The 21,677-nt window shown below is 40.2% G+C and overlaps 1 protein-coding gene and 1 long non-coding RNA gene across 9 annotated transcripts in view; one reads left to right on the top strand and one right to left on the bottom strand.

The window, feature by feature from the left end:
• LOC311436255 overlaps window positions 1–20,471 on the top strand; it is a 48,101-nt gene extending 27,630 nt beyond the window's left edge. The window contains exons 1-5 of one of the 4 annotated variants that reach the window (XR_014692699.1): window positions 9,693–9,815; window positions 12,403–12,556; window positions 12,793–12,884; window positions 17,015–19,890; window positions 20,251–20,421. This is a non-coding gene — a long non-coding RNA (uncharacterized lncRNA). Of the gene's footprint in view, window positions 1–9,692; window positions 9,816–12,402; window positions 12,557–12,792; window positions 12,885–17,014; window positions 19,891–20,233 lie in introns of those variants that run through there. The other 3 variants (XR_014692696.1, XR_014692697.1, XR_014692698.1) reach the window with 3 other exon arrangements.
• Window positions 1–20,710, bottom strand: part of TECRL (trans-2,3-enoyl-CoA reductase like) — a 60,214-nt gene extending 39,504 nt beyond the window's left edge. For 3 of the 5 annotated variants that reach the window (XM_084518277.1, XM_084518278.1, XM_084518276.1), the window contains exons 1-2: window positions 20,430–20,709; window positions 6,783–6,834 (exon numbers count right to left, since the gene is read on the bottom strand). In XM_084518277.1, the coding sequence (XP_084374403.1) occupies window positions 6,783–6,834; window positions 20,430–20,663 (286 nt within the window). In that variant the 5' untranslated portion in view covers window positions 20,664–20,709. Of the gene's footprint in view, window positions 1–6,782; window positions 6,835–20,429 lie in introns of all 5 variants that reach the window. The other 2 variants (XM_084518279.1, XM_084518275.1) reach the window with 2 other exon arrangements.
• Window positions 20,711–21,677: the final 967 nt, after the last annotated feature.

Below are 21,677 nucleotides of genomic sequence, written 5' to 3'. Positions count from 1 at the left end.
ATGCATGAAGACTGAGAGTGGGGTATAAGCTCTAAATTTTCAGTCACTTTGAAAATCACAAGGCTAACTCAGTGTGGCTTCTGCTTTCTTCCAACCATGTTAGGTCAGTGATGCCACCCTCATTTCCTGGCTGGCCATTATAAAAGTGAAAGTATTCCCAGCTCTTAAAGGTATGCTTCAATTATTTTGACGGGTAAGCCATAAATTCAAGCTACACAAACCTGTGCCAACAGCCAGACTCTTGTATTTTGAATAGAGAGATTTGCATGGATGTGCCGCAAAGAAGTTGATAGAAGGTCACCCTCCTGAAACTTCCTGCTGCGTAGATCAGAAATGAAGCCTACCAGGCAGACTGGCCTCCTGGCTAAATCAGCACGCTAAGGCAAGAAATCGGGTCACTGGAGGACATGCACACTCAGGAGGGCCAGGAAGCAATTTATTCATGGATTAGATCTGATTGTGAGCTGGGGAGGAATATGGTAGTGATCATCTGTTGTGGTGATCATTTGATGTTCGTTGCTTACTTTGCTTAGCGTTGAAAAACAGAAAGTAAAGAGTTTAAATATATACGAGCCTCGCTGTGGCAGTAACAAGAAATTCGAGTTCCTGGTAGAGTTATGTCAACGGGCATAGAGAAGAAAAAAGTCCTTAGACCTGTGTCATTTGATGGATACTTATATTCACTGTAACCTAGTCTTCTATTACTATCTGCTGTCTGGCTAAGACAAAAGAAAAGTAAATTATAAAATGAAATAAATCTCATCATGTTTCCTCCTAATCTAGTCATTCTCATTTAGAAAGTCAACACAGATGAATGAGCAATTTACCCAGATGAAATCACTGTACTTCATAGTGCCCATTTGCAGTAACTGCCCGTCCCTAGCGACTCACCTTCATTGTTAATTTCCAGTTGAGTTATGAATGCAGAGAAGGGAAAAATTACTGAAAACAATCATTGGATGTGACTGTTAACCCAATGCATCCTGTGAATGTGTGACGCAGGCGTAATGCTGGGCCCAAGAGTTCTGCACAGGAAGATATTACTTCTCCCTTTGAAAACTCATTCGTATATGAGCTGTGACTCCGGGGTAGCATGAACCGCTCAGGATAAAAACAGGGAGGAAGGACTTGGAGATTTGGTTAAAACTGTACTTTGCAGCTGCCTTTCTGCCTGGGGAGTGCATCCAGCTCAAGACAACTCATGCCAGGATCAGATCGTGGCTCTGTTTCCAAAAGGCTGGCTTTTTGAAAGCCTGGATTCCAAATAGGGGGCAGAGGAAAGATCCCTCTGGAAGGCTGTGTGCCCTAGATATAACTTATTTGGGTCTCTTCAGTTTGTGAGACACATGAAGGGCTCCTGGTTGATTGGCAGGCAAGGACTATGAAGTCAGCTTGGGAGAGCCATAAATAGCATAATTCAGCTTCTCTGTGTCCCCAGCAGGTGTATTCATTGGGCACATGAGTCTCTCCAGGCATCAGAATTGACAGATTTCATTAACTTTCTTCAACCTGAGAATCCAGCTGTAACAGGCAGCGTGGAAAAATCAGAGGAACTGCAGGTTCTCAGCAAGCCCGTGTTATCAGACACTCCTGATTACATAGAGCCGGTAGGCAAGGCACTGGCTTAGCAGTCACCGTTCTCACTGGTACTGCTCTTAATGACTAATCCCCACAGCATCCTTTCTCACCTCTCTGAGCCTTGCAGTTTAATATCACGGCCAGCCTCTAGATGGAAATTATATGATGCAGTAAGGAAACTCATCCTTTCCAGCGACGGTGCTGCATCCAGCTCTTGCATTTTAGCATCAGGCTGGCGAACGTGGAGTTTTACCTTAAGCCCTTGCTCTTGCAATCGTGCTGTTAGTTCTCAGATGTCGTTAAAAACAGGAAAGGTGCAGATGCAGAACTTGAAAACCCTTTTCAGACTTGTTAGGAAGGAGAAAAGAAAGAGGATCTGCTCCTCCAGTGAAGGATTAGTTTTAGTACCTCACATGCCTTAAGCTACTCTCACAAGACTGGCTCTGTCATTTCTAAGCAATGAGAAATTCTCCTCCTTCCTCTCCACCGGGCCAGCTTGGCTTCCACAGCTCTGTGTTTTGACGATCTGCTTCAGGGCTTTGGGCAAGCAAGGAACCGATGTTTCTAAAATGCTGCTCTCCTTCCAGCTGCCCAGCGCTGGCAGAGCTCAGCACTACTGGCAGGCAACTGCAGGGGGAGCAGAGCTGGCAGCAGCCACGGGTCATTTTGAGAACGGAAGGAGGGAGACGATGCACAAGCCTCCCATACCACTGGAAAAGGAGTGTGTGCTATGGTCCTTCTGCTTACGTTTCTCCTCTGGGATGGTAAGGTGTCTCCTTGCATTGGGCTATAAAGGGCAATCAGCATGAGGTAGGAATTGCACTGTTCTGCTCCTTACCCTCTCTCAAGAGGAAAGCAAAGCAAAAATATTTCAGTCATTTTCAGTCATTTCCATTGATGTAGCTTTCAAGATGTCTATAGAAATACCTGCAACAAGCAGTTGTAAGACTGTACCACAGACCACTGAAGTTGCATAGTGTCCAGAAATTATGATGTTTATTCTTGAGTGCCACCTACTGACAATTTCTTTCTTAATGATTTACTTTGATTAACATTGGTTATTCTATATACCCTATGTAACATTTGCTAACTTGGAGAGGGAGGCCTGCAGTTTTGGAGCTGAATGATTACGAGTTAATATCTCATTGGGAAAGCTGGAAGCTATGTTCCTTTTTCCTTGAGTACTTCATTCCCCTCTGCAGGCTGGGATGCTCTGCATGTGTTATTTTCATTCCATTCAGCTTCCCTTTTTCCTTCCATCCATCCATTGCCAGGCTTCCTCCCATCCACTCTTCTTTATCTGCCTGCTGGTCCTGCCTCAGGGGCAGTTTCGGCTTCCCTAAACTCGCTCTTCTGACTTCAGAGAGTAGCTACAGTTGTGCTACTTCCTCGTGCAGGATGCTGTATCCAAGAGTTTGTTAGGTTATTGCTGAACTCTTATTTCCTTTCTGTTCTTCCTCCATTTTCAAGAGCTTTTCCAGAAACTTTTGTGTGCAGTAACCTTGAAAATATTTAATGATCACCGACTCCACTATACTACCTGTTCTAGACGTATTTTATTTTAGTTATGTGATACTTGGATTAGCATTATTATTACAGTTTTTCATTTTCTATCTGTAAGATTTCCTCCTCCACCAGCCCAATACATCTTGCAAAGATAAAAATAAATTAAAGGTGAAGAGTTATTGCCAAGGACAAGAGCTTGCAAAGTTTAGTCTACAAGGTATTTCTTTCCCCATTGAAAACATCATCCTTATAGATATGGGAAATGTCAGGTACCTGACTCATTATAAGCAACTGAAAAAATGGGGCAAGAGGATTCCTTCTGGTAGATTAAGTTACTCGTGTGGTTTTACCTCTGCCAGCCAGCCAAAGGAATGAGGAAAACAGCAGTAAAGTCACCTGGTGCACAGCACCAATTTGATTAAGGCTTCTGTGGCCATGCCTTAGATGGTACAGCGTGAAGGTCAGTAACACCCAGGCACTCAGCTGCCACCCAATTTCAGGCAGAAAACAAGCAACAGAAGTGTAGGCATTTGGATGATGCCACTGTGAACAGTGTGGTTTTGTCCACGAAGCACGTATCGCGGAACTCCTTCCCAGAGGATTTTGCTAAGGTCAGAACTGTAAGTAGGTTTAGAAAGGATTAGACGGGTTCATGGTGGGCAGGTGTGATGTTTCCTATTAAGCATGGCAGCCTGGATCTAGCATCTGTTACAGAAAGCCCCTGCAGAGCTAGGGCTGGAGCTCTGCGACAGGCAAACTGCAGTCCCTGCCACAGACAGTGGCTACAGCAGCCAGGGGCTGATCCAAAACTATGCTCTTCTGTCTGGAGAAAGCCTCTCATTTCCCATGAAATGGCAGGTTATCGTAGGTGGTACCTCCGCTAAAAGCTCATAGATCCCCGAATCCCCAGCGATCGCCCCACTGAACTCAGTGCCGCAGAAAACACGGTGTTAGCCTTTGCTGGGGTTGTTTCCACAAGGAGGCTTTTGCTGAAGTGAGAGCTGTAGAATATTTCAGTATTTGTTCCTGGATTTCTGAGTCCGTATTCTTTCATATAAACACAGATCCAAACTAATGTTTGACTGACTTAGAAACTACTGAACGGTAACATGCCATGTGCCACTTGCATCCCATTTCTTTTATTTTAATGATTAGCAGTCTCCTGCTGCAATTCATAATTCAGTCTTTTTTCCTCTTTTCTTGAATCAGGCAGCAAAAACTGATCAGTGACAGAGATGATGCTTGTGAAATTGCTGCACAGGGGTTCCTCTCACTCACTGAAGGGCTGACAAGATACCAGCTGAGGAGAAAGCTTAATTGCATGGGTGATCAAAGGAGAATGCACGAGGACAGGGAGACTGTAAGGGCGTGTGCGTAGGAGTGTTTTAGCAAGAGATTATAGGAGACATGTGAGTCTGGCACACATGAAATGACAGAAATGAATGCATGAACTAGCACAAATAGCACAGTAACCAAAGGCATCCACAGATCAGCTTCAGCCACTTCTCGGCTCTTGCCTAAAAGAACTGTAATATAAATTCTGTAAGCTGTCATCCTCCAAACTACACAAAGAGGAAAAAAGGGAAGGTTTGTTCTTTGCCAGAGGAAAAGGAGGAAGGGGGAACCTCATGAGACAGCAACATCCAGGCTGAGCTGGAAAAGAAAGATCAAAGCAATGAGCTGGAATGGGAAGAAATGACACAGGACATTGACACAGTGTGCTCCTGAGAACTAAGAAACTGGGGACTAGGAAAACTTTGAAGGCACATGCCAGCCTTTCCACATGTTGTAAAGGGCCACACTGTCAGAGGTTCAGTTCACGATGTGTGTGTCATGTTTTGTTGTACTACTTACTGTCTTCCTCCATACACAGCTCAACTTACATCCCTGGATGTATTTGAGGAGTGAGGTACCTCTAAATATGAAAACAGGTGCCAATAAAATGTCTTATACACAAACTTTCACTATTTTATCCCAAATTAATTAAAAACCTTATTACAATTATATTGACATAAGCCTCTGTGCCAGTGATCTTCAGCTGATTTAAGCTGCATCAATATAAATCCAGTCTCAAATGATTTAAGAGAGTCTAAGCAGAAAAGCACTGCATTTCACAAAGTGGTGGGAGGACACATCCTTATTGAAATATTAAATCTTATGCACTCAGTCTTCACATATTCAGGTGCTGAGTTTTTAGACTTTTAGCCTTTTGCATATTGCAAGCTCTTACAGGGGTTGAAAAGAAGTGGTTTTGGAGCAGCCGTGTCAACATTTTGCTTCATTAACTGAACCTTTGTGCAATCAGAGGCCTTAAGCTTCAATGTTTTATAAAATTCTAAGGACAGAGAAGTATAATGCTTCTTCCACATATCCTACTCTGAACTTGATATTAGCATCTGACTAAAGCATTTCTTTGCAAAAGGCATCTAGTCTTTAGTAGCATATCCCTCCTTTTTTCTTTTTTTTTTTTGGTAAAAATAATGGAAAGTCCATTGTCTAGAACTCTTACTCCAGCAGTAAACCATCCTGCATCTTGGCATCAAATGCCTCATTCCTAATTTGAGTTTGTCTGGTCCTCATTTCCAACCCTCAGTTCTTGTTGCATCTTTTTCTACTCAACTAAATACCCCAGTTCAGTGTAAGAGGCCTTGCGTAGACCTGCATATCCCATGTGAGTGACACTCAAGGTACGAGTCCTGATCACAAGCAGCACCTTACCTTCCATGGGCAGAAGCAGAAGAAACATTTCCTGGTCTAGAAGTAAGGTTGCAAAACTGGGCTCTCTACAAATATCAGTTACAGCATTTCAGAACTCAAGGCACGCCATATACACATATACAACATCTGGTAGCTTTCAGGTACATTTAGCCCCACTCCTCAAAATACTGACACAGCAATTCATAAAGGATAAATGAAAATGCCATCAAACCTTGGCACACAGCTGCTTGTCTTGTTCTTTCTCTCTCCTTTTTATCCAACACCCCGAGTGAGGGCAGAATATATGTGACTAGGTGGTGACAGAAAAGGAGCATCCAACAAAACTGTTCTCTGACAGCAAGGAAAGAGGGATCTTCAAGTAGTATTGCTCTTGTCTCTTCTCATGTACAAGGTCCACATCTGCTGTGCATATGTGCCAAAAATTACCCTCCCCTATACTATTTTCTGATCCTCATGGGTGTGAAAAACAAAAGAAGCAATAAGAAAGGGAGGTTGCCCTGACCATTAAGGAACTGGACAATGCTGAGTTAGTTGAGAACTCTGCCAGATTGCTTCCACGATCTCAGATAAATCATTTAATCACTCTGTGCTTGAGCTCCCCGCTACAGTAACTATTTGGTCCACATGGTCTATTTATAGCCAGCTTGAAGCAATCTAATGTTATCGAAGCTTATCTAATATAACATTGGAAGAGTGAATGCAGCTGAGGTCTTGAATTGACACTGTAATGTTAAAAACAGATAAAAAAGTATCGCCCCTTATGGGCGAGCAGTGATGAATTATGCAGTCCTCTCCTTCCAGCCCCTCATGTCTGCGATAGCTACAGGAGAACCTTACTCCGAATACTGCTCTAATTTAGCACTGGAGCTGTCAAGCCAGCCTCAGCTTTTGTGTGAGATTTCATGAAAAATAAATTTGACTACTTCTCCATGCTGAAAGGCTTCTAACCATGCCTCCAGCCTGCTAGCCAAAGTACTTACATGCTTTGTGAAATTTGTGTTTCACATCAAGAAGAGTAGATGATGGAGGTACCTGAAAGAGAAAACAAAATGCAAGCAGATTAATTGCTCTGCCTTCTCAAACTGAGGTTGCTTTTACCCTCCTCTAATGAAGACATGATTCAATTTGTCTGCAAGTTCTTTAGGCAATAACAAAGAAAAATAATAAATTCCTCCCTCACATGTTGATACGTTAATATTAAGGATTGTTCACATTTGATTTATGTATTACCTGGGCCACCTTTGCTTATTCAATAGAAGAGTAAAATACCAAGGGCAAGAGGCAAAGCTGCTGGCCCTGCTGAAACAGTGACTGCCCCCAAGATCAAACCAATGAGACAACTTCAAGGACTAGCTTTAAGGTTAGGTTCAAGCATGCTAGGACCTGGCTCTTAGCCGTTTTTTTTTCAGGGGCCAGAAGTAGAGGTGTCAGGTTCTGTTATTTCTGCTTGAAATTGGTCTGGTTCCACACACGTCATTCCTGTGCACTGAAGCACTTCAAGTGTCACAGTGTTTGGTGGCAGTCTAGAGGTCTTTTAGGCTGCATTTTGTCGTGATTATTAGTTTCTTAACACACTTTGTTCAAAGTGTCTGAGGATCATAGGATCACAGAATGGTTTGGGTTGGGAGGGACCTTAAAGCTCCTCCAGTTCCACCGCCCTGCCACGGGCAGGGACATCTCCCCCCAGACCAGGTTGCCCACAGCCCCATCCAGCCTGGCCTTGAGTACCTCCAGGGACAGGACAGCCACAGATTCTCTGCGAAGCCTGTGCTGGTGCCTCAGCACCCTCGTGGTAAAGACATTTTTCCTTATACCTAACCTAAATCTACCCTTTTTCAGTTTAAAGCCATTACCTATTGTCCTATTGCTACACTCCCTGATACAGAATCCCTCCCACTTTTCCTGTAGGCCCCCTTTAGGCACTTGATTTTCGTCACTGAAGCAAATGTCACCACCTTCTGGAACTATAAGGGATTTTTTTTTCTTTTCTGGGGAATATACATTGAACTGTATCTTAACCATGGGGATCCATTTTGGCTCTAACAAGAGACTTCATGGCTGCAGCCAGACAGCAGATGGCAGAAAGCTGCCTTCCCCAGAGATTTTAGGCACTGTAGCCTCAAATCTAGCCACTGGCTAAAAAAGCTAGAAATCAATACCAAATAGGAAGTTTTGCACTTATATAATTTGACACCCAATACAAGTATCCAATATACATGCCATTAATGCTTAGGAGCAAGCCAACATTTTTCCATCGACAATATGGCAGATAGCATGTTACAAATTTCAGTGATCTAAAGCTCTCTGTTGATACCTGTGCTAAAGTGGTATGCAATGTTCAGATTTTTGCTAGCTCTTTTTTTTTTTCTGAGTTTAGATGAGAGTGCTTTCTTTTCCAAAGTTATGGAGGAATTTACTGAGCACTATGGAAGTCCGTATTTGCAGTCATGCCACGAACTTCCAGTAGAAAAGCACATCTACACATAGTCTGCATGTGCCTTTTTTTGTGATGTGTACAACTGTTGTGGACTTGAATATGAAAAGAAGGTGTGGTGGTGGTGGTTTTATTTGTCTGTTTTCAAAACCTCTAAAAATATCTGAAATTGCTTTCTTACACCTCATAATTTTACACCCGTAAAGTCTGGAGCCCTAAATCTGTCAGATATGGATTCAAGTGCTCTTAGCTAGGAACAACTACAGAGTTTACAAGGCTGCAGATGAAACTGTGTCAGATGTCCTAGCACGGTACAGGTTTGGAGGTTTTCCTGGCAATAACAGCTCAGGGAAGGGACTGGTCTTCTCCGGTGTGAGAAAGGGTCATCTGGCTCTCTAAATAGAGTAAGCTGCATTACCATGGGGCCTGCCTTCCACAGATGATCGGCTATATTGGGTTAGTCAAGGCTAACCAGTGCTCTAGAGAGCTGATCATCTCATAACCCACAGGAAAGTTAAAAGCCTTGGGTGTTTAAAAGATGCCTGTGCCTGAGAGGATCTGTGCTTACAGCGGCCTGCTGCAGTGAGCCTACCCACAGGGCATGGTGTGCGCACCAGACACCACATGCAGAGCTGGTGCTGGAACAACTACAGCTGAGGGACGGTGCTCCCTTACTACATCTTTGAGCAATGTAGAGCTCATTAGCAAGAGCACTGCTGTGTGTGGGTACATCCAAGCTGCCAGAGGCGACATCTGGCTTTAATGGTGCCAGCTCTGGCTGGCTGGTTGGGCTGTCATGGCCTGGTGGCTCCGGGTGGCACCGTGCTGTGCCGGCTGCGTGTGCCCGGGGCAGGCCTGGAGCACACGTTCAGCCAAAAGGGCAGGAGGACATCTGTGTTATCAGCCAGCTGGCATGGACAAGGGCTGTTCTCTTCACTTGAGGCAAGCTGCACGGACCACAAGTAGAAAAATAACACGAATACCTTCCTTCTTCAGAATGGGCTGTGACACAGAGGAATCGCAGCGTCTTTTCCTGGGCAGAATAATGAGGCTAGAGCCACAAAAGAATGAAATACATTTTTTTTATGATCTTGATAATTCTGTGTCCTTTTTCTTAAGGACCTCGTAAAACAATGGGCGAAGCTATAGATTCTAATATTGATCAACGTGAAGATGGATGCTGAGACATCAGCTCACTACTAAGAGTGTCCTCTTCATAGACCATTAATTATCTTTGGTTCTTTTCATTGTACATCAATACAAACTGAAGAACTGCATGGACTGGAACAGCATCTGCTCTTATTACCCATTGTGCTATCTGAATAAAACACCCTGAAACATTTCACTGTAATTATTAGTCCTATTCTTCTTTTATCCTTTTAAATTATTTATGAAAGTGCTATAACCTTCCTTTTTCCTCTAATTCAGCACTTTTCAAATATGCAAAGGGAAAACAGAGTGAAAGCCCACCCTTGGTTTATTTAAAACAAGATGAATTTCATTGTAAAAGCACCTCTTAGTTGGCATCTATCTTCTACGTTTGATGGTCAAGCCAGTTTTGCCTCTAACTTCTTAACTTGTAAGTGTAACACCAGATTTCATATATAGCTTCCTAACATGTTGTCATTGTAATTAGGGTTCAAGAGTACTTTTTCTTCACCAAGAAAAAAAAAAATGCAGATTTTACAGATATGGATTGCATTCATTACAATTTTCATTCAGAAAGGGTTGAGTTTAAAACCTCATATCCTGTTTTTCCTTTATCTTCATAGCAAAAATATTTTAACCTTTCCACTCAGGGCAACTTTTATTTTTTTAGGAGTTCAGGAATGAAAGGATCTTCTGGGTCATCTTTTCCATTTCTGTCCTTCCTCTATGCAGCAATGCACAAAGTATCACATTTCTTTTTAAGATTTAAAATACTGCACTGGAAACTTAGGCTATGACTGAAGGAAGAGCTCGAAATGGAAGATATTATGGGAATTTGAAACTGCCTTTTGTGAATGCAGGTGAATCAGATAGCTTTCCACTTTCATACCTCTTTCACATCTGTAAGTCAAGGAATTACTAATATGGTTATCTGTATGTAATTGCATCACAGTTCTCGTACTAAGGAATTATTTCAGCAGTTACAGCTTAGAAGAATATCAATAAGAATTTGAATAATACAGTTTTAGCAAATAAGTGGTCCTTCATTCAACATTTCCTTTTAAAGGTTTTTTCCTTTTTGGGACATGCCAGTCTGACTGCACTGCTGAACCACCTGCTTTCCAACAGGCATCTTCTGTGACTGCAGAAATTCAGAAATTCTGTGTCTCTAACTACTCGTTAACAGCAGGCAGTCCCCTCTGCAGCCAGGTAAATTTGTTCAAAAGGGTCACATCAGCTTATTGTAGCTGAGGATTTGATTCCAAAACAGATAACCAAGCTGGTGGGAAAGCCAGGTCATTTTCAAATTCAGCAGTCAACAAATACTTCATCATTACCGCTCTGACACCCTGTCCTTGCTTGGGGAACATGCTGTATTATTATAAATCTGCAGCCATTCACAGAAAGTTAATCAGGAAAACACCCCTTCTAATTGATCTCACATTTTGTGAGTTTGGCTTCTAATTCCAATTTTTCTTACTGTTAATTTTCAAGGACAGTATTAAAAATGGGTAGCATGAGAACCTCCCTCAGCATGTCACACAATGGGCTCTTTTGTTAGCCTGGTGAACCAGAGTGCTGATCATGTCCAAAGGGATATAAATACCTACGACATTTAGACAAGTAACTACATATAGGCAAGTGCTGTCAGCAGCTACACAAAGGAGTTATATGAAATGCAGCATTTTATTCAACGGATTGGAGTGAAAACTCTATACTAAAGAGCCAGCTCTGATCTCAGACCTGTATTTCCACAAACTGGAGAGATTCAGAACTATGGTTTAGCCCAAGCCTATTACAGCTATATTGCTCAGTAGTCTCCTGGAGATTATTTATGTTGTTACCTGAACTCTGGCATATGAGATAAGCCAACTGACTAACATTCCCAATGACCACAGGTCAAAATATCTATGAATGCACATAACTGCATGCTTACTAGGTGCGGTCATGTCAATTTACACTAGTTAAGTTTGTCTCTGAACATGTTAACATTGTTTTTATATGTCTAGCTGGATTCTTATAATAAATAAATAAATCCTCTCCCTTTAAAAAAAAAAATTAAAAAAGCGTCAGACACAGGTAAGAGCTTTTTCACCTTCTGTTAAAATGAGTGAGGAAGTAAAGAAAAAGCAATCTATTAGCAGATAGAGGGCTTGCAGGCCATCCCTCAATTTACAGAGTTCACCATGCCCAACTATTTTTTGAGCAAATCTGACCAGCATTGGCATGCCTCCATGCCTTCTAACCTTTTGTTAAAAAGAATTGAGTACAGTTCCTGTACTCACCTTGAGAGCTCAACAGCAGAACTAGTCAGAAAAGTTCTATCACAACACTTTTCAACTATGAAAATGGAATTGTTCTGGCAAAACTTTGGATGTGTAAATTTGTAGTGACTTAAATTTTTTTAAATGAAAAAGAAAATGTTTGATTTTTGTTGTTGTTGTTGTTTTAAATTCTGTTTCAGAAACATGCTGAAAATTCATCTCACTGTGTTATTTTCAATTTTTTTTATTTCTCATCCATACAGAACTTTCATTACTTTTGCATTATTTTATGACACATCAATCATGATAGTGTAAAATAATATAACATCCTCTAAAACTATGGAAAATCACCTGACAGGAAATAACATTCAAATAAATGAATGCACTGTTAAATTGTAAAACAAATTGCACTTGAAATATTTATTGTGTCATGACAGATTGAAATATCCCAAAATTAATTTGTAATACCATCTTTCTCTCACAAATTCTATCTAGTTGAAAATTCAAGACTCATTTGTTTTCACCGTAATTTGCAAAGAAAACAACATTTGTGATATGCACTTAAGAACAAAACAAAACACCAATTTTGACCAGTTCTTCTTGTTTTCCTCAGGAAAAAGGTGGGATTTAGGGTTTGTCTGGATTTTGACTGTCAGTATTAAGCGTATTGCCCAGCTATGATATGATAGCTGTCTCTGTCTTTTCTATCAAATGGCTGTAGAGGCTTGTGCTTGCTTCTTTATACCTATGCAGACTGCGAATGTATATAATCAAGCAGTGCACCCAAGAAACTCAACCAGTACTTAGCACAGGATGGTCATGAACTATACTGGGGACTGTATGAAAACAGAAACAGGAACAAGATTAACCAACTCAAAGGAAAATTCACAGAATGCATATTGGCAAGGTAAATAGTTCCAGAAGTAGCAGGGCTCATGAAGCTTTATAAGTCTTTTCCATTCTTCTCCAGCTGACCCATTACCCATTCCCTGTCTCCTCTAATGTTCCCACTGGGCAAGATGACTGGTGATGGTTGGGTTCGGCCTGTCCTCCCCACTCTGAAACACTGTGCTACCCAACCAGCAGCTTTCAATATACCAGAAGGAGCTAAGTAATCTTTTAAACTATTTTCTTCTCTTTCAGGTGTATTTATGTTCAGCCAATAGGTCCAAAGTTATGTTGGTGAGATCAGACAGAAAGATGGAGAGGCAGCCAGCCCCCTGTGGTCCATGAGGGTAAGCATGAAGCTGAGAAGCAGAAAAGAATGGGAAATGAAGGTGATCTATAAGAACAATTAGATATCATGAGGGTAATGAGAAATCGAAATACTTTTCACAGTGTCAAGTGCTGTGAAGAGATATTTGCTGTACCTCTAGTACAGGTTCTCTGACTGCCAAAATTTGTTCTCCTGTAGTAATGGAGCTGTATATATCTAAAAAGGAGAGTTTGCATTTTAAGGACTTCTAAAAATGCAGAAGTGTTTAAATGTAGACATGTATGTTATAGCATTAATATATACTGTTAGATATTTATAGATCTGTTACTACATGGCTCCGGTATTTTGTGAAGAATCACAGCACTAAGGTTTCAGAAAGAACCTGAAGCATATTCTAATGGACTGATAAATCATGGGCAGGAGTATTTTAATGCTACAATAATGCCTATATGAGATGCCATTATACACCTAAATTTCCATCATGGGCTGTGCTGATTAACTATTAGACTAATAAAACACCTACAGCTCCCTATGGTCTTATATTGCTCCCGTACATTCATAATTTGCAATTATCTGTGAATTACCTTTGACGCAATAAGGCAAATGTGCAGCTGGGGTAAAATGTCATAACTTTGTGGGGAAAGAGGACATTTTCATACTGGTTAGAATCTGTCTCTACAGATGTACTTTTGGCAATATTCACTGCTCTTGTAGAATAGCTGGCTTTTTCCATTGCCAGAATGGCTAATGCTCATGAGGAGCTGGAGCACCATTGGTGCCTCAAGAATTCATTTTCTTGTTTTCACTGAGCTTTGAATATAGCTTTAATTTTTTTTGGATTATCTATTGTATTTCACTCTATCTCCCCCCCACGCCCAGGCTTAGACTTTTGTAACTAAAATAAGAGATACATAAAACCTGTCATTTAAAGGCACTTCTAAGCGTTGAAAATTAGTATCATCTGAAGCATCAGTCTTCACTAGTGGCTTCTCTAATTCTTTAAACCATCCCTTTAAAACATGAAATGCCTGAAGTTACCAGCTTCTTCCTTCCTCAGTCTCCCTCTTCTAGTCAAACCAAAGGCCATTTCTCCAGGTATTGCCTCTAAAAAACTGTACTGAAATAAGAGTGGTAATTACAAACAGAAATTAACATACCCAGTTGCCTCTTTTCATGTGAAGCTCTCTGTAGCTCTGTAGCTATATTGACATAAAACCAATGTGAATTTCTAGTAGAGTGGGAAGAAATTAATGTAATGCATTGCATCAATAGAATTTGAATATGTTTAACTAAAAGCTGAGGAAGAAAATACTACTACCAGTACCTCCAACAGTAGGAGCAGGCATAAGATTCAATTCTTACGGGCAAGAAAATGCATAGACTTCATAACATGTTTATAAATGTAATGTATTTATTTGCGGTGCCTACCAGCAGGGACCAGCTCCCTGTTGAGCTGGATGTGGTGAAAGCATACAGCAAAAGACACCGACACCACAAAAGCCTCCTTCCAAAAGAAAATAAAAAAGAGGATTTATACAGCAATGAGTCTGCATTCGGCCAGTTTATTGTCTCTGCTTCTTCACCTGCATTGCTGTGGGAATTCCTAATTTGTGGGACTTAGTATCAACATGTAGTCTTCTCAAAGAAGCCCCCCTCCTTTGACACAGTTGGTTATTGAATTCCTTTGGGCAGCACTGGCACAAAAAAGAAGCCCCAAACAGAAGCAGGGCATCTGTAAAGAGAGACTGCTTGAATGAGAAAGATGATGATCTCAAAAATCCTGCCCATGAAATGAAATGAGGCAGCTGTGGAAATGCGTAGGCTCAGCTCATTCCCCACAAGAAAAAAATTTACATTTACGAGATATTTTATAAATATTAAAATTACAAGATTTATTAAAAAAAAAAAAAAAGTATACAAGGCAATTAAATATCTCGCTTGTGGAAAAGGACTTCAATACTATTCTTCCCTAGTAAGAAGCAAACGAGAAAAGTCTGATGTGAAAGGCAGTGCCCTGGTACTGCAGTGAGTTTCTTTGCTGAGTTGCATTGCGTACTTCCATAATTGCATTTGCTCCCCTTATATGAATGTGGTATGTAAAGAATAGCCTCCAAGTTGTGATGTGAGAAGTTATTTTTATTTACTAGATATGAGTATGCAAGAAAGAGCTGGTGATGACTGCTCTTTTGGCTGCCCACTTTCTGTGATAGATATGCAACCTGCAGGTGAGAAAAAGAGATTTCTGATACTGCAGGTATTATTTCTGCGTGCATCTGATTTTGTTGTCATTCCAGTGTAAATCAAGAGAAACTCCATTTTATTGTTAAACTGCAGTGTGCAGATACAAGGGTGCTATTATTTTAGGTGCTTTACAAACCAAAATTGTGAACATCTTCAGGAATAGACAACCTTTTCAAAATACGAGCCCTGCGTTCAGCACCCAGCACAAGGCCATGGACCCACTGGGGTGAGTCCAGAGAAGAGCCAAGAGGATGCTCAGAGGACTGGAGCACCTCTCCTATGAAGACAGGCTGAGGGAGTTGGGGTGGTTCAGCCTGGAGAAGAGAAGTTTCCAGGGAGACCTTACAGCGGCCTGCCAGTAGCTAAAGGGGGCCTACAGGGTAGGTTTAGATGAGATATTAGGAAGAAATTCTTTACTCTGAAGGTGGTGAGAGTGGAACAGGTTGCCCAGAGTAGCTGTGGATGCCCCATCCCTGAAAGCGTTCAAGGCCAGGGGGTTTGGTACTAGATTATCTTTAAGGTCCCTTCCAACTCAAACCATCCTGTGATTCTACATACTGTGTTATATTTAACAGCAAGAGGTTGTGTATATAAATGGATGGCTTGTATTATGCTTGGGTGCAACAAAAATGTGTAAAAAAGGGACAGACCCTACACAGAGATCCTTTAATTTAAGAAAAATAACAATGCTCACATCACTTTTACTGCAGACATTGCATAGCATGTCTATGCTCACAGACGGACAGTTAAATGCTCCTATAGTATATACTGCTAACCACAAGCATTTCCTACCAGTAACTCAGCTTAGAAGTAAATAATGAGTTAGAAGAAAAATAGAAGTAAATCATGAGTTCTTTTTATTTACTTTCAGTTTTCTGGGTGTCCAGTAGTCAGAATAGAGAGGTGAAGTGTACCTAAAATCTAAATAAAATATTTTGGGATTTCCATGGTTGCAAGAGATGGTGACTTAAAAAATAAAAAATAAATAAAAGTGAGGTGGCAAAATTGCAAGAGGTGACAATGTTGTGCTTGAAATATATAAAGAAATCAAATATGGAAGTACTGGAAGGTGGCAGAGAGGAGATTCCCGTGGGAGAAGGCACAGGATGCATGGAGGACCAGTGCAAGGCACAGTGGTGAACGAATCTACCCTATAATCTCTGCAGTACACCAAGACAAGAGACTCCTTCCTGCACATCTTGGGAAGCAAGTTCTCTTCTGTAGGCCTTAAGAACTTTTTTTTTTTTTTGGAAAGGAGTGTCACTGTGCAGCTGACAAAACCTGAGTTTGCACCTCCACTTATAGCTTAGTTGGCAAAATCAGGAAGCACAAAACTACTGAGCTCCAAGACTTTTGATGGGGAAAAAGCTTTCTCTGCTGGTTTCCCCAAAGGTGATTTATTCTGTAAAATAATATTGTGCAACATTTTCTGCCTTAAAAGCAACTCATGCAAAATTAATTACATTGCACTACATTTGAAGGAAAATACATTTTACTACAAGTTAATTTGAAGAAAAAAATATTATCCAATGAATGCTATAACAGAAACAGTTACAAGTTGCCTTAACGGAATTTATAAATCAAATCACTGCACATCGATAACCTTAAAACTAACCTACTTCAGGATCTTGGAATAATGTACAAGTAAAACAGTTTTTGAGTAGCTATGTATCTTTCATAAGTTGTGGCTGGCAATGAAAAATGTGGGTTATTTGTTTAAAAATACAGCAAAAAGAATTATTTTCTTTTATTTTTAGGACTTTGTGAATTTTTCATGTTCTGTTGTTTTCTTAACTTTTTGGAAGTAAAAATGGGACCCATAATCCTTACGCAAACTGGTTTTCAATGAAAATATTTCAAACAAAAATATTCATCAACTCTAAATACACGCCCTCTTGTTCTTTACAGACAGATGGGAATTTCTTCAAGAGAAAGCCTGCCACCTGAGGAGCGGGACGGAAGGAAGAGCTGTGACTGTTAACAAAATGGACCCACGCTCCTGGATTCCTGCTGTTTCACAGGCAGCGTGCAGTGCAGGGGGCTGCTCATATGCACCCTTGAAACCTCAGTGCTTTGCGTGCCACTGCTGCGATCATGTAAATGTGCAGATATCTTTTGCTCACAAGTGTGGTCCTAGGGTAACTGGTCTGAGCATTTAACTTTTAAGGACAGATGGATGGGCCTGTTAGCTCAGGTTTAAACTAGCTTTTCCTACGTCTTCATGAGTCCTCTTTCCATCTCCCAAGGGTAGCCCTTTCTGTCTACATACTGCCAGTGCCTGCTCTCTGCCAGAAGTAGTTTGGGTACATTTTGAAGAATAACTGGGGGGAAAAAATAATTGAAACAGATTTGTGTTTCCTCACGTCTCTCCATGCCCCCAAAGTCTGAAGCCTCTTCTCCATGACTTCTCACCTCAGAATTCATTTTAGTACCAAGAGCAATTCTGGGGAAAAATATCTTACGTTGGTTTTGTTTCTCATTTAAATTATTTCAGTAACTCATCAGAAAAGTTCACCTGCACCAAACTAAATGCATAATGCTATATCCATTGCAGAGAAAGTTGCCAGAGCAGGTTGACAATATTAAAGTAATGCTAGTTTTAAAAAGAATTTTATGTACGAGCACACAAGTGCAGAAAGACTTGACAGTGAATTTACATCAGTTTTTGCAGGATTAGGTATTCAAGACCCAGCTCCTGGAGGGAATGACTATGTGATAAAATATCTGGGCTTTCCTCTTCTACTGCTTTCTTTCAGTATTTTTTCTGGCTTTCCTGACTCTGGAAAAGCCTGCAGTATGAAGTAAATGTGTCTTACACGCTTTAAAACCAGTCTAATATGTATTTATTCTGTGCCTTTAAGCCAATCTTCAAGACAATCAGGACCTTAGACTAACCACTCAGCTCAATTATATTACATGGCTGATCCTTCCCCAAAGTGTAAGGTGGGTAAGAAAGCCAAAGGAGATGATGGTATTATCATTTTACAGCTGGAGAATTAATTCACAGTTACTTATGCCTAATCCAGAGCCTTCTCATGTCAACTGATTGCTTGAGCTCACATAGCTGAACACGCCTCTTCCAAATCCCTGACACTGCACTGAGCATGAGACAACTTTTCTTTCTAAATACCAAAACCAGTTAGGTGTATCATCACTTTGCAGACTTTACAGAGCTTCTACTACTCTGAACTGGATTCATATGAATATGCAAGTGTCTTGTAGAAACTGAACCTCTGAAAGCATTGGCTGGTATTTAATCAGTTCATTAATCATCTAATCATTACCTGAGTTTCCGTTAGGTGGAGAAAGAAAGGGGTCTTTTTAACTTAGTTGTTTCTTTCTGACTTATTAATCTGAGAATATTACAAATACATTTGCTAAATCATAATATTCTAAACTACTAACAATATTCAATAAGAGCATAAATATACACATTTTAAAATGTATGGTTCCTATTCTCTCCTGTTATACATCCTGAGAAGAATTAATTACATGCAACCCTGAGAAATGAAGCTAATCATAATTATCTTACAAACAGAAAAGAGGCATTAGAAGTGTCAAGTTGGGTCTGTATCAATGTTGTATTTAATTAAGCAGAAGATTATGCATAATCCAGTGAAATGGTCTCTTGATTGCTCTAATAAACAGCTGAAATGAGGTTCACCAGTACTCACAAGTATTCACTGAAGTAAGGAACTCAACTGCATTGCTTTCAGGGTTGCCTTAGAAAGGGCTTATTATAGCAAATTAAGGGACTTAGATACCCAGGTGAATCAGCATTCAAAATACAAATTCTTTAGGCAGTCTTGGAAATCTCTGCCTTACACTATGTTTGTACCAATCCCTTGGGTACTGTGCCTAAATAAATAAATAAATACATCCATAAATTTGTTCGATGCCCAGAAGGGCTGGCCATGGCCATGTAAATTGAACATAGCTTCCTGAGCAGACGCTTTCAGCTTACAGTTGCTATTGCTCCTCTGTGTGTATTTTACCTCCATCTGGAGAGTAATTTGCAATCACCACTCATAACTCTTTTTGCCACCACTACAGAGGCAGAGTCTATGTTTGGGAAAGGTGCAGAAAATGCTCAGGCTCATAAAATTCTGAATAAAAATTAAAACAGACTGCAGATTGCTGAAGGATTCCTGAAATGTCACTCTTGGCCTAATTCTGTTTCTGTTAGTATATATATTTTTAATGAGAATATACAAAAGTTTAAGATAAGAAAAATGGTCACTCTTTTCATGGATTGAAGCCTCGTTCAGTACAGTGTTTAGACAGCCCTTTTTTATAATTGTATAAATATTACTTGGTAAATCAAATAATACAGATGCTGTCATTAGAACTGGTTTTGACAATCATCATAGTTGTTTGATCATTTTGTACATGTTGCCCCTTTAGCTAAACTCAAAAAACTCAAAAAATTGTTGGCCTTTTAAGAATGAACAAATCAGACATTTGCCTTTAACTAGGCACACGTTGCAAAAACACCCTTTAAGTGACCAGGAGCACTAGAAATCTGGTAGTATTCCACCCTGAATGTTTCAAAGCCATTGAATTAAACATTGAAAGTAAAACTTATCCACCAGTTCCAGCTGTTGCCAGTGAGAATAAGGGACTTATTATTTTTTCTTTTTGCAAAACAGTAAGTCTCAAAATTCTACTGTGTTACAGAAAATTCCTGCAATCTAAACAGCTTAGGATTCCCATTTTCAATGGTATGCAAGAGGCCAGCTCTTCTGCTGAGAGACAATGAATCAAAACTGTAATGTAAATACGAGGTATGTTTTCAACTGCTGTTTACTGTGCTGTAAAGTTCTTTCCTACCCAGTCATCTCATTCTGCTTAGACAATTTGAATGTAGTTTATATCTTTAATGATTCACAACATAAAAAAAAAAAAAACTCAGCTAAGCCACTTTTTTAAAAATAGAAAATACAGCAAGAGCCCATAACATTACAGAAATGCTAAGCTTTGCAAACGTATTACATTTTAATATCTATTCTGAAGCAGACATTTAAGTATCATGCTATGAAATCATCAGTGTAATCTAAGCGTTACGTTCAGAGACATGCAAAGGACATATTTTGAGTCCAAAGCACAGTCTCATCTAAAAGAAATCAGTGTTGGTTCATTTGTAGAAATCCTAGAAGAAAACAGACAAGGATCGTGACTGAGCAGAAGTTTTGAGTATCTCCCAGAGGGAGGAATGAAAGTGTTTCCATTACAGAAGAAGATCACAGCAGAGAGAAAACAGAATCCCTGAAGTGGCACTGCATGTACTAGGCACATCCCCAGCATGCTGGAATAATACACTCACCTTGTCCACAATGCAGATCTGCTTCTTGCTTTGCACATCAAGGATTTCCACTTCAAAGTAAGTAATTTTTGAATGTTTGAGCACTGGTGGTGATTTGAGATTGCCAGCAGAGAGCACAAGCTGAGAAAAGTTGAAAAAAGAGCGTGTGTTATTGTGGGACATGGACAAAGTGCCTCCATGAGCTGCAGGATCCCTCTTGTGTTCGGGGGCACCGAGTTTCTGCCTTCTGAGCATTGTGCGACCCAGCAGTAGTGACCGTCATATCAACAGGGGACAGTTCCAGGGGGAAAATGTTTCCTCCCCGCATCAGTTAAATACAATCACAGACTGATGAGACATGAAAGGTCAAGTGGCGTTCCATTTTAAGAGTACTGTCTTATTTAGCAGGAGTGAAAACAATGGCTCTGTAATCCGTGTCTATATTTAACCGACTATTGTGATGTGCTGTATTGCTGCTTTTTTTTTTTTTTCCTTTTTATTTAAACCATCATTTAAAACAACATTATATTTATTCCCTAATGTGAGAAGTCTGACCCTGAAATTCCAGAGCCCTGGAGAAATCAGAAATGAGTGCAGCGAATTGCACTGTTATCAACTGAGACAGCTGTTTAAAAGTGCCCACAGATAGGCATATGTATAGGTATGTGCATGTGTGTGTATATACATACATATATATATATATATTGTGTGTGTATGCACACCCATAATATGTAGCTGTAAAGCAATGTCAGAAATCATCTATTCTGAAAATCTTCCCTCTTTCTCATGGAGGCCCCAAGCACTTGCACTAACAAAATGCAAGGAGCTGATCAGCAAAACGCTGGGGTTGCCTGCAAATATTGAGAGGATTTTGTACCTGTTTGTATTTAGTACATGAACTGGCTGTTACTGAATAGTGTAGAGGTTTCCTCGTAGCTCCACCAGGGAAATTCAGCTGAAGTAATGGAAATTATAACCATAAAGACACTAATTCAGGGCTTTGATCACTTTTCTATTACTTTTCACAATGAAAGTCTGCAGGAAAAAAAAAAAAAAAAAAAGCCTTAATGGTTATTAATAAGGATTTAATTAAAACAACATGTATTCTCTGAAAGGGCTTTCACAAGTCTTGTTTAAACTTTATTTTTCCTTTTAGGGCTTTTTATATGTTTTAATGATAAATAGCAGCGCTTTTGCATCCTGAGATTCTCCCTAAATTTCCCTGAGCTGCCTAGGATTACAGTGTTAGAAGGCCACCACAGATTTCTG

This window comes from Aythya ferina (assembly GCF_964211825.1).
Source record: "Aythya ferina genome assembly, chromosome: 4".
NCBI lineage: Eukaryota > Metazoa > Chordata > Aves > Anseriformes > Anatidae > Aythya > Aythya ferina.
Note: the sequence above shows the minus strand (reverse complement) of the source record. Positions and strands in the feature narration are given on the sequence as shown.